The sequence below is a fragment of the Anopheles moucheti genome, chromosome 3 (assembly GCF_943734755.1).
Source record: "Anopheles moucheti chromosome 3, idAnoMoucSN_F20_07, whole genome shotgun sequence".
NCBI classification, from domain to species: Eukaryota; Metazoa; Arthropoda; class Insecta; order Diptera; family Culicidae; genus Anopheles; species Anopheles moucheti.
In genome coordinates, this window is record NC_069141.1 from 73,993,129 (window position 1) to 74,009,494 (window position 16,366).

Here is a 16,366-nt window from a genome sequence, read left to right on the forward strand (position 1 = left end):
CCCAAATTGTTTGATTGACTTGTCGATTCGTTTGCCAAACTGTGTCCCCAGTGCATTCAAATAGCTACAACCGCAAACCGATCGGTAAATGATTCGACGACGCACGCTATCCACCATCATCATCATCATCATTGTATTCATAGACCACCAAAGATCCTATCGGGAAGAGCATAAAGAAGTTCTTCCCCACCCAAGAAAAGGATGCCACCTTCCTTCTCCGCGTATGTAGTCCGCACACACCTACAATCTGTGCATAATTGCATTTGTATTGTACATGTGTGGCTGCCCATTTACAGCGTCGTACGTCGTCGTCGTCGTGTCTCGTTTGCTTGCGCAATCCGTCCGCCTTAGTTTACTTATGCTACCTCAACACACGCTACGTACACATTCCTACGGTGATATACACTATACTTTTCAGCCGCTTCTTTACAATTTAGTTCTCTAACATACACGCACACATACATACACTTCCCGCACCAATCGCCCAAAAGTCCACTATGCTTTATAGTTACAGGTTCCTTCCAGCATCGCTTCACTGAATGAAGAGCGAAGGTTCGGCTTACACACGATGATACTACTAACCCGCTAATTAATTAATTCGCTTACGATATTTTCTACAAAATTGTACAACAAAATGCTGCGCATATATCGGCCGTAGATTTGCCTGCCAGTGCCTGCGGTTTCACGATAAACTGCACCTAAGGTTAAATGTGGATTTTTGCGCCATGCTATTTGCCATTGTGTATTTTCGCTGTACTGCCCCCCCTGCTCCATTCGACTTCGACTACTCCTCCTAACTAAACGCAGCAATTATCTCAATCCTACGCAGGAGGATCATTTCCTGATTTGCCAAAGATTCGTTTCGATTTGTTTTGTACAAAAATATATGTATGAATATATATATATATAACAACATGACACTTTCACAAACGTCATTCGCACCAGCATTCACCAATCATCAATATCCTGTTGCAAAAAATCGGCAACCCAACATCATATACGAATGTTACGATCGTCCCCCCCCTTCCTCTATTTGCGCACTTTGCATCGAACGATTTTGGCCCGTTCTTCCTTCCATATGCTTTTATTTTCTTAAGATCATTTATCCGATAGTGAAAAAAGGTGAACCTCTGTCGCAAGGTCACCACCATTTTTCTCCATTGTTAGCTCTTAAAGCAAACCTAACGTCATGAAATAGTGAGAAGTTTCATGGACACATCGTCACCCACACAAACGAAGCGTTTCCATGTGTTCGCTGTGCGATACAACTTCGACCGTGAATATAATACTTGACCTGATATCACCATACACTATCCTTTTTCGCTTCTTCAAACACACGCGGCGCAATATTTACACCCTTGCAACTGGTGTGGGGAACATTTGTATTTGTTCGCTATCGAATAACATTGATCATTTGTCGTGAATGGGTTTTGCATATATTAGAGGCTAGACTTTTCCGTTTTTAGCGACACTCTGCTAGGCTTAGAACAATATTTTACTTCTAAGCGCATCATAAAAGAGGCATAACACATAAGTAAGCAATCGAAAAATGAATTTGCGGTCAAGAAAAAATCAATCAAATTCAAGAACATGACTGGAAACAATAGAATCAGACAGATTAGTTAACGAGTACTTTAACCGCTTAGGAATCACGGACAATGCCCCCTGTGGACTTATCTGGATTGGTCTATACAAGATCGTCCGATGTTGTCGTTACCACGTTGCACTCCACAATTAGTGAGATCATTGTGCAACTACGGACCGAACTCGTCACTCTAACGGTGTACACCACGCCAGCCAGTACCGCACGATCAATGTTCCAAAGCCAGCATCCTTACACCGGTAGCTCAACGTCAGTGTTGCAAACCGTACGTTTGTAAAGTTTTGGAAGACTTCGACGATGTGTCACCCAAGCCATCATCTTGGTCTCAGCCAGTTTACAATCCGAATTTCACAACTTTACACCTTCCTCAGGGCATATAACGGTTAGTCCATCCAAACTAACCTTGCGAACATGAGCAGCATTCTTTGTGTCATTTACGTGCGGCATACTCAGATTGCGTAACATAGCGTACACTACGCCAAAATATTAAACAAAACCCCTATTAGCTGTCCCTTACATATCACGCATTATACTGATCATATACGCTTTCGTTATGGTGGCTTACGGGTGTATGATACCGCGACCCAATTTTTACCATTACAGTAAAACCTAATCCGCCATGCATGTGTAAGCTCTATACCACCACTCAAAATGATACAATAGTAGTTTGTAAGAATTTTACTACCTGTTTACACCATTAGATACACTACTTGAACTGAACTGGTCCGCTTTAAATTACTACCAATTTATCTGCAAGGTAAATGATTTGCTTCGTCTTGTTTATCGCTAAGAAAAGGATTTCTTTACTTCCTAACCATTTCCGTTGTCCGTTGCTTCATAGCGACGAGAGTAATGATAATAGAGTGTAGGTGTGCGGAAAAAGAGAGTATTGGGATCATTAGTCATATGTTTATCACACACACACACACACGTACACACACACGCGCACTCGCATACACGCACATATACAACCCAACTGCAAAAGGAACACGCGCTGCTGTTGCCAATCTTCGGTGCTTATTATCTGGCAGGCCGATTAGTTTTCTTGCTTCACTTGGTTGGTGGTCCCGTCTGGAAAGGACTTAGCACAGTAACGGCCGCCGCCTGAGGACTCGCTAGTACGGCTAAATGTGAAGAGAACATACATCGATGTTAGTGTCGGTCAAATTATTTTTTAAAAGCCATCGCTATCGGTCGAATGTTGTGTCAACCAGTCTATAAGGGTGATAGCTGGACGCGAGCTTATAAAGATTAACGAACTAGCTTATCTTCGAAGCTCACCTGATCACTTCGGTGAGAGCTGAACGATCGGTGATCGGTAACACTAACACTGATCGTGGTGTGGCCTATTCGTAATAATGTCCTTACCTCCGTATGGTGCTTGAAACATCGGGTAACCAAGTCCCACGTGGGTATGATGGTGAGTGTGCACGTGACGTTGCGGTGGTGGACTTCGTGTTCCGGCATTTCCACCACTGCTCGAACCACCCCCACCAGATTGTTGTTGTTGTTGCGAACTGCCGGTACTACCACCGCCACCATGGTCTTTGCCTTGGCCGTCAATGCCAGCATTACCACCGCTCCCACCATTGCCGCTTGCGTTATTTGCTCCTCCAGGACCACCACTGGCACTACTGTTACCACTATTTACATTACCACCGTTCCCGCTATTGCTACTTACTGAATTTCCTACAATGAAATGTAACAAGAAGAAATAAATTAATTTTTGTTGATTGGACATCGTGAAACGGGTCCGTTCCACAAATAAATAAACATTTCTCTAAAACTCTAAATTTTATGAAACACTGACTGGATGAAACAAAGCGTTAGATAACGTACATACATTCACTCTTACCTTGCATATGGTTTCCCGATGAAGGAGGTTGTGATGATTGCTGTAATGGTGGTGGTCCACCACCACCGCCTCCACCACTACTACCACCACCACCACCACTAGAATTTGCTGATTGTTGTTGTGCGGCAGCAACTGACTGTTGTTGCTGCTGCTGCTGTTGTTGCTGTAAAGACAATCCTGCGCTACTACTGTTTGGTGGAGGAATGCATAGATTAGGATTTTGGCAACCTGGTTGCTGCGAGAGATTGGGACTTGATACGCTTACTTTAACGCTGTTGCTGGTCGGACTTTTCATTGCGCGCTCGCTAAGCTCGTGTATCTTGTGTGAGTTGTAGTACTGACTGGCATGGTGCTGCAGCAGATCAAGCGCTTTCGTACTTTGATTCCGCGAGAGATCCTCGGGCGGGTGATTGAAGCGCGGAATTTGCAAGTGGTACGGTGCGGCAGAGTACGGTGCAGTCGACACCAACATCTGCCGGTACATTTGATGGTTTGGATCAAACCCAAATGGTGAGGCGCTCATGTAGAGCGAAGGTGAATAGTACTGTGACGTTGGCGGTGGCGGTGGACCTTGCGTTTCCATCGTAGGTTTTTGACCCTCTTGCTGCTGCTGTTTCAATTTTAGCGCACTACTTTCCTTATCCTCCTGCTTGATGCTTCCGCCGCCACTATCGGAACCTTTTCCCATCCCTTTGCTGCCTCCCCCACCGGACGATGATGACGAGCCAGATTGTCCCGAAGATTTTGAGCTTTTGCCCGAACTTTGACCCGACAGCGATTGTCCATGCAATCCCGATTGCTGTTGCGATTGCCCGTGCGACGAAGGTGAATGTGGCTCATCCTTTGGATTGAGTCCGGGTGGTAGACCTGGTGGACCCCCGGGATGACCCGATGGAGGGGGATTGCGCCGTTGATCAGTGTAGCTGAACATTCTAAATGGTACGATCATAGATGATGACATATATTCATTAAAACTGCGCGATGATCATGTATAAGTATTCATCTAAATACCTTCTAAGATCTTCCTCTCTAGACGTTGCAATGTGGGACGGCGGTGGAGGACCACCGGGTGGTGGGCCAACGCCCAGTCCATGTCGGAACATGCTACCATATGGACCGAGTGATTGTGGCGGTAGGGAAGGCGGTTGTTGAGTTGGGCCAACTTGTTGAGGATCTTTAGGGTGCAAGCCGGGTCCGTGTAATGATGCGCCGCCACTTCCACTTAGGCCAGGTTCAGTCTTTATGTCTTTAGTAGATTCCGTTTTAATGAGTTTTGAGGCCATGAGCTGCAGAGGAAACAGAAATTCAGATACCGGTCAATCATAATATTCACCATTCGTCGAAACAAAGCGAAGCGTTCCACTTACCGGCGAAGCACCCATTTTATTATACTCGTTAGGACTTTGGCTCTCTTTCAACCGTTCCTCCTTGACTGTTACAACCGGACTGTGCTTGGTTTCATCCGATATTACTGAGAGCTGCCCATAACCACCATCCAGACCAGGATAATTATACCCCGGTGGAACATAGCTGTGCAAAGAACAATGGGGAATTCAGATTAGGTATATTTTTAGGCATGAAAATAATTGTACACGTAAAATAGTAGAAATGAACATGTATCATAATTGGAGTCATGCGAATCATTAATCGAATCGCAGGATTCAAGAATTTAAGGTTGAAATCGTTTAAATCTTCACTTATTCATGAATGTACACTAAAATTATTAATTCGGTGTGAATATCAATGTTAATGATCATACGTACCCGTAAGGATAGTAGTGTGGCAATACTTTGCCACCCGGTGGTGGAGGTGGACCAGCGTTTAACATGGAGCCATCCTTCACATCGTTACCGCCCGTCATTGAGGATAACCCGCTAGCTACAGCAGGATTCATCATTAGCCCACCGGCTGTGCGAACACCATCCGGTCCAGTGGGTGGTCCACTTGGTGCTAATGATGGTGGCGGCGGTAATGCCGATGGCGGAGGTTGCGATTGATGTAATGGATGTGGTTGTGGTGGTCCTGTGTTGTTTGGTTTGTTCATAAGATCCAATGGCGGCTCCTTATTTTTGCTATACTCGAGCGGTCCTCCAGCCACGGAGGAGACAGACGGAGGCGCAATGCTTGTTGCTACAACATGAGGTAACGGGACCGAACCGATGGGTGGTGGCGGTGGTGGCTTATTCGCACCGAGGTCAGCCGCCGTGGGAAAGTATGGACCTCCCGGAGGCGGCGGTGGCGGTGGCTGCTGATGGGGCAACCCGGCATAATATGGATAGAGGCCATAGCTTGACAGTGGTCCAAGTGGACCACCCGTGCTTGGAGCGCTGGTGTTAGAATTGTTCACCGATTCTACCGGAGCTTCGTTCGTTTTCCTGGTGCCTTCCGTTAGATGAGATCCTTTTGATTTTTCTATAAATATAAAGTTCATTAGCATTCAGATGAAAGAAGTCGCTGTAATTAGAAAAAAAAACTCTTTCAAAACACTTACCTGTTCCCCCCATGGGAAGATCAGTCGCATCGGTAACGGGAGTGGAATCGTCACTAATATCACTGTAAGCTGGGCTTTGTACGTCTTCCGTGCGATTAGCCGCCGATGAAGCCAGTGAGTCATAATCGGTGTTGGTAGAGGGGCCGGGAGACTTACGACTTTTCTTCTGCTTAGCGTAGCTGTGAGGAGGTTTATGGGCTGAAAATAACACGAAAATTATGTACCAGAACACAAGACATTTATTCGCAATGCTTCGCTTACCATCCACCGGTGTGGCAGCTGCGGTATTTGACAACATTGCTATGTTAACCGCCGGTGTTCTTGCTATTGCAACCGGTGCAGTCGCATTAGCATTCATTCCTCCTGTCACACTTGGATCTTCATCTATAATGGAAAAAATACGCTTAAATCCATGCCCTATAACCAACCAATGAAAGAGTTCACTCTGATCCATACCGTTCATAGCTGTAGAAGTGCCATCTGCCGACATGTCAGCCCCTCCAACGGAACCGTGGCTTAGATCTGGATGGTCACTACCACCACCAAGCGGGATCGCGGATGCAGTAGATGATGGAATTTGATCGGTAGATGATGACTGATGTAAAATATTACTAGCTGCGTGTGTCGCCGCTGAGCTAGCGTCCTGCGAACTAATACTACCCCCAGCAGTTCCATTGTTGATTGCGTTGGCACTATTTGGGCCAAGAGGCTGTTGTTTAGATGCTAAATTTTGTTGTGACAATTGACTAGACACGGTTGAAATGCAGGAAGTAGATCCGGGCATTGTTTGCGATGGTGAAGGAGCAGATGATGTCGCTATGGCAGAGCTGGAACCTGACCCACCCGACGTGGTAGATAGGGCCAGCACGAGTTCACTGTTGCTGCCCGCGGACGACGAACCGCTGCTACCTGTGCCTGCTGTAGGAAGAGCTGTATTGCTGCCGACGACCATTGACAGTGGTGACGGTGCCGTACTGTTGGTGGTCGGTGAAGGTGCTATCCGTTGCGGCGACTCGGGAGCTTGCAATGAATCCTCATCCATCGAAGACGCACTGCCAGCATGTGCATGGCTCTGGTGGTACTTTAGCCCGTTAGCGTGCTTGTACTTTTTGCTGCAGTCTTGTTCAGGACACTCTAGTAACACCGGTGAGACAGCGCACGCTGCGGTGCTGCTTTTCGCCTTTTTACTGGTCGATCCACCAACGCCACCGACAGTGCTATTGCCGCTACCACCACCACTGATCTGCACGTTCAATCCCGTGACGAGGTTAACGATTGACGAGGAGTTTGACGTGTGGCCACCACCACTGTCTGTGTTGGAACCATTGTTAAAACCATTCCCTCCACTGCCGGAGCTGTTGCCTCCCATATTTACAGACGCAGGGTTTATCACATTGTTGCTCATGGTGTTCGGTGCACCATTGTTACTACCGACTCCTGCTCCCGTGGTGCCACCACTACCACTGCCAGCTCCGAGCGGAGATGGCGACTCATCTTTTGATTTGCGTTTTTCTGCCCTCGGCGGCAGAAAAGCTACAGGAGATGTAGAAGGTGTATTGGTGGCACCCAGCGATCCACCATTGTTACCTGTGCCAAGAACGTTTGCACTGGCAGTGAGGGTTGGAAGTTTTACTCCTCCAGTTGCTCCACTACTTGCCGCATTCGTTTCAATAATGCCCCCTCTGCCTCCTCGACCTTTAGAACCACCATTCCTTAACTTACTGTGCATCTGCAATAAACATAGATAAAGCCCATAGAAACAGATTACAAGTTTTGCGCTTGAAAGTAAAAAAAGCTTGCTTGAAAAGAAATGCTTACCGAGCTTCGTGTTTCTGTGAAATTACTAAGATCGTTCGATGGCAGCAATGCTGAACTTCGCCCTCTTTTACCTCGTCCTTTTGGTGTCCTCGAGTCTAACTCTTCAGTTGGAGAATCACAAAACCTGAAGAATAAAAAGGCAATTGGCAAAATATGATACCATTTACTTACAATATCCGCTTGCTTAGACGACGATCATTTAATAATCCATTCCTTTAAAGTATCAAAAGCAAACAGCTTACCTTGGAGGAGCCCAATCGTGTTTGGTGCAGTCGATCAACGTCCCGACGTAGGTTTTGCCCCGCCAGGTGACATTTACTACCAAAACTCCACCCTCAGTTTCGTGCCAAACAATTCCCTCCAGTGTAACGGACGTGCCCGGCTCACAAGGTCCCAAACAGTCCGGTTCGGTTATTGTGCCAACGGACGTTCCAACACATACATCTACCATTTCCTTCCGTTCGCCCTTGTGACGTTTGGCGGGGGGAGGACTCGATCCACTCTTATCTTCGTGCGCTGACAGAGCGGCCGAAAGGTTTGGCGAGGATGCAACACCACCGGCAAACATTCCCACACCTTTTTTTTCGATATTGAAAAAATATACAAATATGTTAGTTAACCTCAACAACTATTTTGTGTTTAACTCATGGTTCGCTGTATTATTCATTACCCATCATATTTGTTGTCGTCGTTCCGGCAGCTTCATTAACAGTCCCGGCCATGGAACCCGCCTGCAATTGAGCTTTTAACACACCGGTTCCACCGGTATGCAAATTGTTGGCGGCATTCGAAATGTTGCTGGTACCGGAGCCGGAAATACTGCTGCTGTTGTTGGTATTAGATCCACTGGAATTATGTGTTCCTGTGCTAGGAACGTTTAGGTTTAAAAGCTAAAAACGGGCAGAAAAGAAACATTTATTAGAACAAACGTACATTGATTGCAAATTTTCTTGCAGTTGATATGACATTATTTTACCTTGTTGATGTCCTTTCCTATCACCGGCGGACCAGGAGCGTTCGGAGCGTTAGTTGTACTTCCAGAGTTCGAACCCGTACCAACACTGTTAAGACACAACATGTTAGTACATAATTATGAAATCACCATTTTACAATGTAATACTGTCTATGTACCTTAAACTGCCTGGAATGATTCCTCCTGCTCCTATTCGATGCGATGAACCGAGTGTTATGCTGCCACCACTGCCATGATCACTATTATTGCTTCCAGACTTGGCATATATACAGGATGCACTGGAGCAGGGCTGTTGCTGGAGTAACCCGTTTACTTGAACATCGTGGTTGACCACACAAATGCAGTTTCCGCTCGTGGATCGGCTGTTGGTTAGTCCACTCGTACCAATGCCGATATCGGCTGGTCCACCACCACCACTAGCTCCACCGCCAGTTCCTTGATGTTGCTGCTGTTGTTGCAATTGCTCATTCTTATCACGCTGATTGTGGTGTGTAGTTTTATCCTTTCCCTTGTCTCTCCGGTGGCTGCTGCTGCCCCGTTTATTTGAACTCGGAACCGGTTGTTGTTGATGCTGCTGATGCTGCTGGGACTGTTGCTGTTGTTGCGCTGTAAGAATATTGGAGCTCATCTGTTGTTGGGCATTGTTGCTACCACTACTATTGCTGTTACCACCCATGGTACCGATACTGGCGGATTGGGACGAGTGCTTCTTCCCAGAGCTGCCCAATACGATACTGCCGGTGTTGATGTTGCTCCCACTGCCACTGTTGCTAGCAGTCCCGCCACCGGTACTTATGCCTAAATTACTGTTATTACTGCCATTGGGAGTGTTGCTATTGACGAGTGTATTGCCACAGTTGACACCAGATCCAATCACTCCCGAACCGCCACTTGGATGGCCAACCGTGCTCGAATTTAACCCCGGATTCAACACTCCTCCCACGCCACTTCCAGCCACTCCAGCCGCCGTTCCAATTGCTCCTCCACCACCCATACCCGTACTATCGGAATCAGTCGATATGTGACCACTCGCTGTACCGCCTCCACTATTGACGTTCATGTTAGGTCCACCAGCGCCCCCTAATGTGCCAACGGCGGTTAATGAACCAGACCCAGTGCCTACCAGAGACGATGTGGTCATGCCTGTAACACCAGTCGTATTTGTTAGGGCAGCAGACGATCCGATGCCCGTCGTGCCGGCACCCACCGTACCACCGCCGGAACTTAACGTTGCCGTTGTTGATGTGGTACCATTTTGATCTGATTTGACAATTTCATGCTTTGCTTCGGATGTTTTTGTGCCCGGTTTCGTACGCTTAATCTTCATCTTGAGCCCCTTATCCAGGGTTGCTTGGTGGTCAACCGACAGTTTGGTCGTTGACTTACTACCCGAGCTGCTAGTAGTCGAAGACATTGTGGTATTACTGCTGTTACTGTTGTTACTATTGCTACCACCACTGCTGCTGCCAGGTGCGTTTTGTTTACTTCGACTACTGTTACCACCGTGGGTATTCGAATAGGTGTGGATATCTCCGCGCGAACCACCACTATCGGGAGTATCGTTACCCGTAGTATGAGGTCTTACTCCTTGTCCTGCAGACGATGGAACAGCAGTTACAGAAGCTGGTTCGGCAGAGTGCGAGGTGGAAACAGAACCGCCCGTAGAAGTATTACTTGAGGTACGAACCCTACTACCTTGCGATTCTCCACTTTTTTCCCCTGAACTCAAACTGGTACTACTGCTACTACCACTCAACTGCTGCTGTTTGTGACGATGGTGGTGATGATGATGATGGTGATGATGGTGGTGATGGTGGTGATGGTGCCCTTTCGAGCTACTACTTCCACCACTCCCACTGCTTCCTGTTGCCGCCCCTGATGAAGATGTTTTCTCTCTAGTGTCGCTTGGCACACTAACTGGGCTGGTTTTTCGACTCTTACCCGAAGTGTTCCCGCTTCGTGCCTGATTACTATGAGCAGCCGCGGAGGAAATAGCAGTTGCTGATGACTCACCACTGTTGCTGCCACCACCGCTGGTTGATAGGAATTGCAGCACACCACCACCAGGAGTCGTACTATTGGGCTGCTGATTCTGCTGTAATTGCTGTCTTTGCTGATGTTGCTGTTGCTGTTGTTGATTTGCACCAGTCTTTTCAATGTCGGCGTCCAAATCGATTATTAAATCTCCTATTCCGACGTCCCACTCGTTATCGTCGTCAAAATTAGAATCTTTGATATCTGCCGATGACGAAGACGAAGAGACGACAGCCGGCACCACCACTAGTGCGTTATAGCTTCCACGGTCCGCCGATTCGACCGGATTCGCAGGATGATCAAGCGTAGCCGACGAAGATGCCGGATGTTGCTGAAGACGATGCTGATGAATAGTGGTGTGCGTTGGTTGGTTACCGTCACCAGGGTTACCGTCACTGACGCTGCTATTGCTCTTACTACCGCTAATACTAATAATGTTGTTCCTACTACCGCTACTGCTAGTGCTGTTGCCTCGTGTGCCGCTGTTACTGTGGCTGTTGGTGCCGCCGCTGCTGTTATTGCTGCTACCGCTACTGGTTAGATTATTAGCTCCTTCGTTATTGCTATCAGTTCCTTGATTCATTAAGACCACCTTGTTTTGGTGGTGGCTGCTGCTGTTCGCCTCGTTGCGACTCATTGAATCCATGCAGTGAAAGAATGCGGGGCATCCGCCGCCAGCGGGCCCATCAACAATCTTTGCCACCGGTTTGGTCTGGTCACGTTAGCAGCAACGTTCAACTGCAATGATAGCACAGACCGCGACGTTTCACGGTTATATCTTCCTTGCGATAGTAATACACCAACGGACGACTCTGTTGTCCTTTGAAACAATGGCTTATCGGTTGATCGCTTCTTGCAGGAACAGTCACTGCGGGACGTAAAGGTGGATTCCGATGAAATAATGCACGGGTAACGATAGCAACTATGATAGCCGGTTATATGTCGGTTAAGATTCCGGGTATTTTGGAGTTGAACAGCAATATCGAAGGGCCACGGCCCTTGGGCCAGCAATACCATTTTAATCTAAAATTAGACAAGAAAAATGAGAAAACAAGTTAAAACAGTAATTTAGTCATAACAGTAAAGATCAATGATCAGTCATAGTGAGTTTATGTGCATATTATGTTTAAATTTTTTTTTTTTATTTTAACGAATTGCTTACCAGACAAATAAAATAATCGTATCAATCGCGTTAAGTTGCCATTTCAAATAGAATCACCACACGCCTACTTATAGATTACCACTATAATTTCTGCTTGAACAAAGTTTCATTTTTTCGAGTGACATTTAAGTTTTTGTTGCAGTTCTTCACAGTTTGGCCTTTTAATGTTAACAGTAAGATAGAAATTAACAATGAATGAAATTATAATATGTTGCACTATGTAAATTGTTTACCATCCTTCGTAATGGTAGTAGTTTGTTGGTAGGTTCCATACGCTTGATACTTTAAACAATACTTTACACAATTTAATACAACATTAGCTGGCATGGATATATCAATGCATCACAGTGTTTCAAAGAAAGATAGGAACGCCAGTATGGGTTTGCGAACCTTCAACAGCACATAATCATACCCCAAAAATACACACACACATTTTTTTCATTTCATACACAACTGCATGGTTGTGCAAAATCGAAGTTCCAAATAAATTTAAACATCCATGCATTCGTGTCAAAATTGCACCACAGATTCATTCAATAAAACATTCAAGCGCATATTTAGCATCCGTGTTCGTGTTCGGAGAGAAAATATGCCTCCCATGCTAGCGGTCGTCGGGTCGCCCTTTACAGGATATACAGCCATACAAAAACGTAGCATAACGTAGTGCTATCTTATACACATGCACGCACGCACACACATTTACACGGATGGTGGTTCACACTACTCCGTCCCCGCGGTATTATCGCGTAGCAAAGCCCATCATCCATGCCTGCTTATACCGCATCATACCACTACTACTGAAGCTGCTTGCTGCTGCAAAACAACACACACACACGAGCGCGTACACAAACCGAGTACTCGCACCTATCAATCTCACCTTCTCTGTTTCACTCACTCTTTCTCGCTCTCTCACTCTGTCTGCCTTTGCTGTCTTTCTTCTCTTGCTCGTGACAACTTTTTCAACCAATTTCCATTTGTGCGTAGCAAACAAACAACATTAGAATTGGCTTTCCATGGACTTTTCTAACATCACTGCATTTAAATTAAACAGCATCAAACACGCAACCGCATTAATCGCAAATAAAAAAAAGACCACACACAAGAACCAGAGACATTCTTATTAATTACAACCGGACGACACACACTCTTCGGGGGCAGAGATTTTCTACTGTCACAAGCGCGAAGCACACACAACCCATTCTCCGGAAAAGGGACACAACATCCGGAGGCAACATAAATTTTACATCGCAATCACCAAACGCACCTTGCACAGCATTCACAAATGTTTCGTGTCATGGTTTTGTGCACTTTGGTTACTGTTTCGCTACCTTACATGCACAATTTCGCCCTCGAAAGTCATTCATTCTTAGCCCACAAGTAGCCAACCAAAGTGACGCGTTAAACTGTGTTGTAATAAAAATGGATACCCGAGCATTCTATGTTTCTGTTTTCCTTGTACAAACACGAGCGGGCCCCGCTCACCAACACACGCACACACGTGCGCCAGTTTATACTACACGCCGGCCGGGGTTGAAATGTACCGCGCGCGATACACAGGGAGGCACGAGTCTCGCGATTGTCGCTTTTTTGTTTGGCCTGCTGCTTGGCAGTTGGTCTATCGGCGCTAACAAATCTAGCTGGTTTCTTTTCACCATGCTCTGTTGTGCGTCCGTGTTACGCAAAGTATGTTTTACGATTGTAGAACCATCGCCGAAACTGAACCGCCTTTTCAATCCTGATTGAACACTCGTCGCTCTCCTTGGATTGAGTTTGAATAACATCAAATCAAACAAGTCCAGAGAGTCTCCGGGGGATTCGTTTCGCTCAATTGTCTTTCGCACACAGGGTGCCTCTAAAAGACCCCTTATTGTATCCTGACAGAGATACAGATGGCCATAGTAGGGCTTATTTTTAAGAGGAATCTTTTAGGCAGTTAATTGTGGGCTACATTTGGTCATTTCCCGTACTCTGTGCCAGAAAAGGTGTTTCTATCACCTCTTGGGTAGGAATGTCACCGGGTCAAGAAATTCTTCGTTTAACTACGTCATACACCGTGATTTGATCATATCGCTAATTGATTTACTAACCATACTGACAATTTTAAGGCAACAATTGAGAATAATGACATAAGGTGAACATACTGAATCAGGACACGACTTGCTTCTCAACTTATTTATCCGTCGATACAATCGCTTCGGGTTCTTAGCCTGATGCAGAAGTCCTCTAAATCGCCTACGGCTTGTAGAGCTTGCTATTGTAACGAATCATCCATTATCCTTCAACGCATAAAAGAAACAAAAATCCTTCTGAACATCTTTCCTTCCAATACGGCTAAGAGTGTTTTAATCCGTTTCGGACAAAGTGCACGTCTCTCACGAGCTATATATGAGTACCGGAACTATAAAAGTTCTATATAGTCCCAACTTTGTTCGTCGCGACACTTGTTTTTAGTTAAAGTTATCCCTATGGCAGGGATAAAGCCGTGTGGAAAGGCTAAAACACCACACCACTGCGTAATCATCTAGCAGCACTGTACGCTTTACAGCCGCTGCGTATTATCTCACGATCGCAGCATGCTTTGTGACGAAACAGCTCACATCGCTTTTAATATATAAACAACGTTCATGTTCCTTCTGATCGCGGACTATTGAACTGAAAAGAATGTTTCCATTAGGACAGCTATTCGAACGCTACAAATAAAGTTTTTTTTCATTTGAGTTTAACAGAAAAGCATTACAATTATGTTGACACTTATTCTACTCAAACGCACATCTTCACACTTCTATGAATTTCTTTATAATTCCGACATCTGCCTTTATTTACACATGACAACAGTGTCGCGTTGTAACGAAGTTAAGGGGCTTACCTCGATAATATGGAGTATGAGTATTTTATCGACTGGTTCTATTTCACATGTTATTTGTTTGTTACACTGCCACACTTTAATCCAGATTGGTGCTTTGCAGCTGTTCTTAGCACATCCACAGTACCTGAAACACGACGACGTTCTTCGCAGAAATCACTGTGCACTGATGTAGATTATTATGATTCGGCGCACGATACTTTCCCATTGCACACTTAGGGACATTGGGCGCAAGATTGACGGGAACTTTTCGCACACTACACGCACACAAACCGGTAGAGCCCGTGAGAGGTCGCGAAACTGGCAGGAAGCTGGCTGGCTGGCAGGATCAACGATGCATACAGATAGTATAAGCACGCACAAAAACACACACACATACTCCGTATTCTGGTAAGCAGATATACGCACACACACACACGCACGCACAGAAATTTTACACTTGCAACTCTCCCTTTCTCCCCATCGTCGTCGTCGTCACCCAGGAGCTATTATATGACGGGCTACTTTTTCTGCTTCTTGCTCTTGTGCGTTGTGTGCTTTTTCGCATAGGAAGAAGGCTCACCGATCCATGCAAAATTACCTTTTTTCCGTAATATGCAAACCATACAGTGCGTTACAGCACAATCACATTTTCATTGCCCCAGATGCACTTTTCGCAAAAGGAAGATGGTTCGCGCACAAGGTTCCGGGAACGCTTTACGAACACTTCATACGTTTTTTTTTCTTCTCTCACATAGGCAGATCCTTTACCGCAGTCACTACTGGTGGAAAAGTGCACCCAAAACGAAGACGATACACACATTCGCTGGTGTCGAACGCAAAATCAATACACCCGAGCACTTGCAACGCACACAACACTGACAATTTACACCGTAGCCGTGCCACTAGCGTTGTTGGTGCATTGTTTTAGCAGTTTTATTCGATCATTTTTGCACTCTTTATTTACGGCTTGAAAAATTACCGACGGCTAAGCTCATGGGCTATACAAATATGGAGGAATGAATCCTTCTCTGCACTTTGGTCCATCTCGTGATTGACAGTTCAGCTGTTAGGCTGCGTGTATGCGGTGCGCTTCAGTTCTTCATTTGGGTGCTTCGTGACATTTCAAAATGCCGTTTTCTCGTTGACGCATTTCGAGAAAAAAGTTTACTCAACTCTTGCGGCAGATAGTTTAGGGTCGGAAAATTCTCTAAGAAAATGTTCAACTTGTTTTTCTTTAAAGCATCACAGGTGTACGACCTCTTGGTGTAGTTTCTGTTCTTAACAACAATACTTTTCCGCTAGTTGATTTAACTTTAATTACCCACTAGTAGGAAGTGAAATGAACAGGAGATAAGCCAATAGATCAAGCGACTTGGTATGTATCGCATGTAGTAAGCTTCTCACACACAAGTAGTTTGTCAAATACTACTTTCTTTGTTTCAGCTAAGGAGACCGCCTGTCTACTTTTCAACATATCGCTAGAGAGATTCATCCGCGACTCGGAAGTGGAATCTTTGGAAACCATCTTGTGTAAGTCAATCCAGATTCTGGCATACCTGTATGACATACACATCATTGGTTTACG

At 45.7% G+C, this 16,366-nt stretch overlaps 1 protein-coding gene across 1 annotated transcript; it reads right to left on the reverse strand.

The window, feature by feature from the left end:
* Window positions 1-1,063: 1,063 nt before the first annotated feature.
* On the reverse strand, window positions 1,064-14,938 carry LOC128305874 (pneumococcal serine-rich repeat protein-like). Its single transcript, XM_053043503.1, has 15 exons — window positions 14,803-14,938; window positions 8,899-11,797; window positions 8,744-8,828; window positions 8,438-8,657; window positions 8,010-8,343; window positions 7,768-7,891; window positions 6,406-7,678; window positions 6,211-6,333; window positions 5,950-6,147; window positions 5,222-5,870; window positions 4,826-4,988; window positions 4,470-4,744; window positions 3,459-4,390; window positions 2,972-3,292; window positions 1,064-2,727 (listed from the first exon to the last, which is right to left on the reverse strand). Exons 2-15 carry the CDS (start codon window positions 11,418-11,420, stop codon window positions 2,654-2,656), a joined length of 7,293 nt encoding a protein of 2,430 aa, XP_052899463.1. The 5' UTR covers window positions 11,421-11,797; window positions 14,803-14,938; the 3' UTR covers window positions 1,064-2,653.
* Between the last annotated feature and the right edge of the window lie 1,428 nt (window positions 14,939-16,366).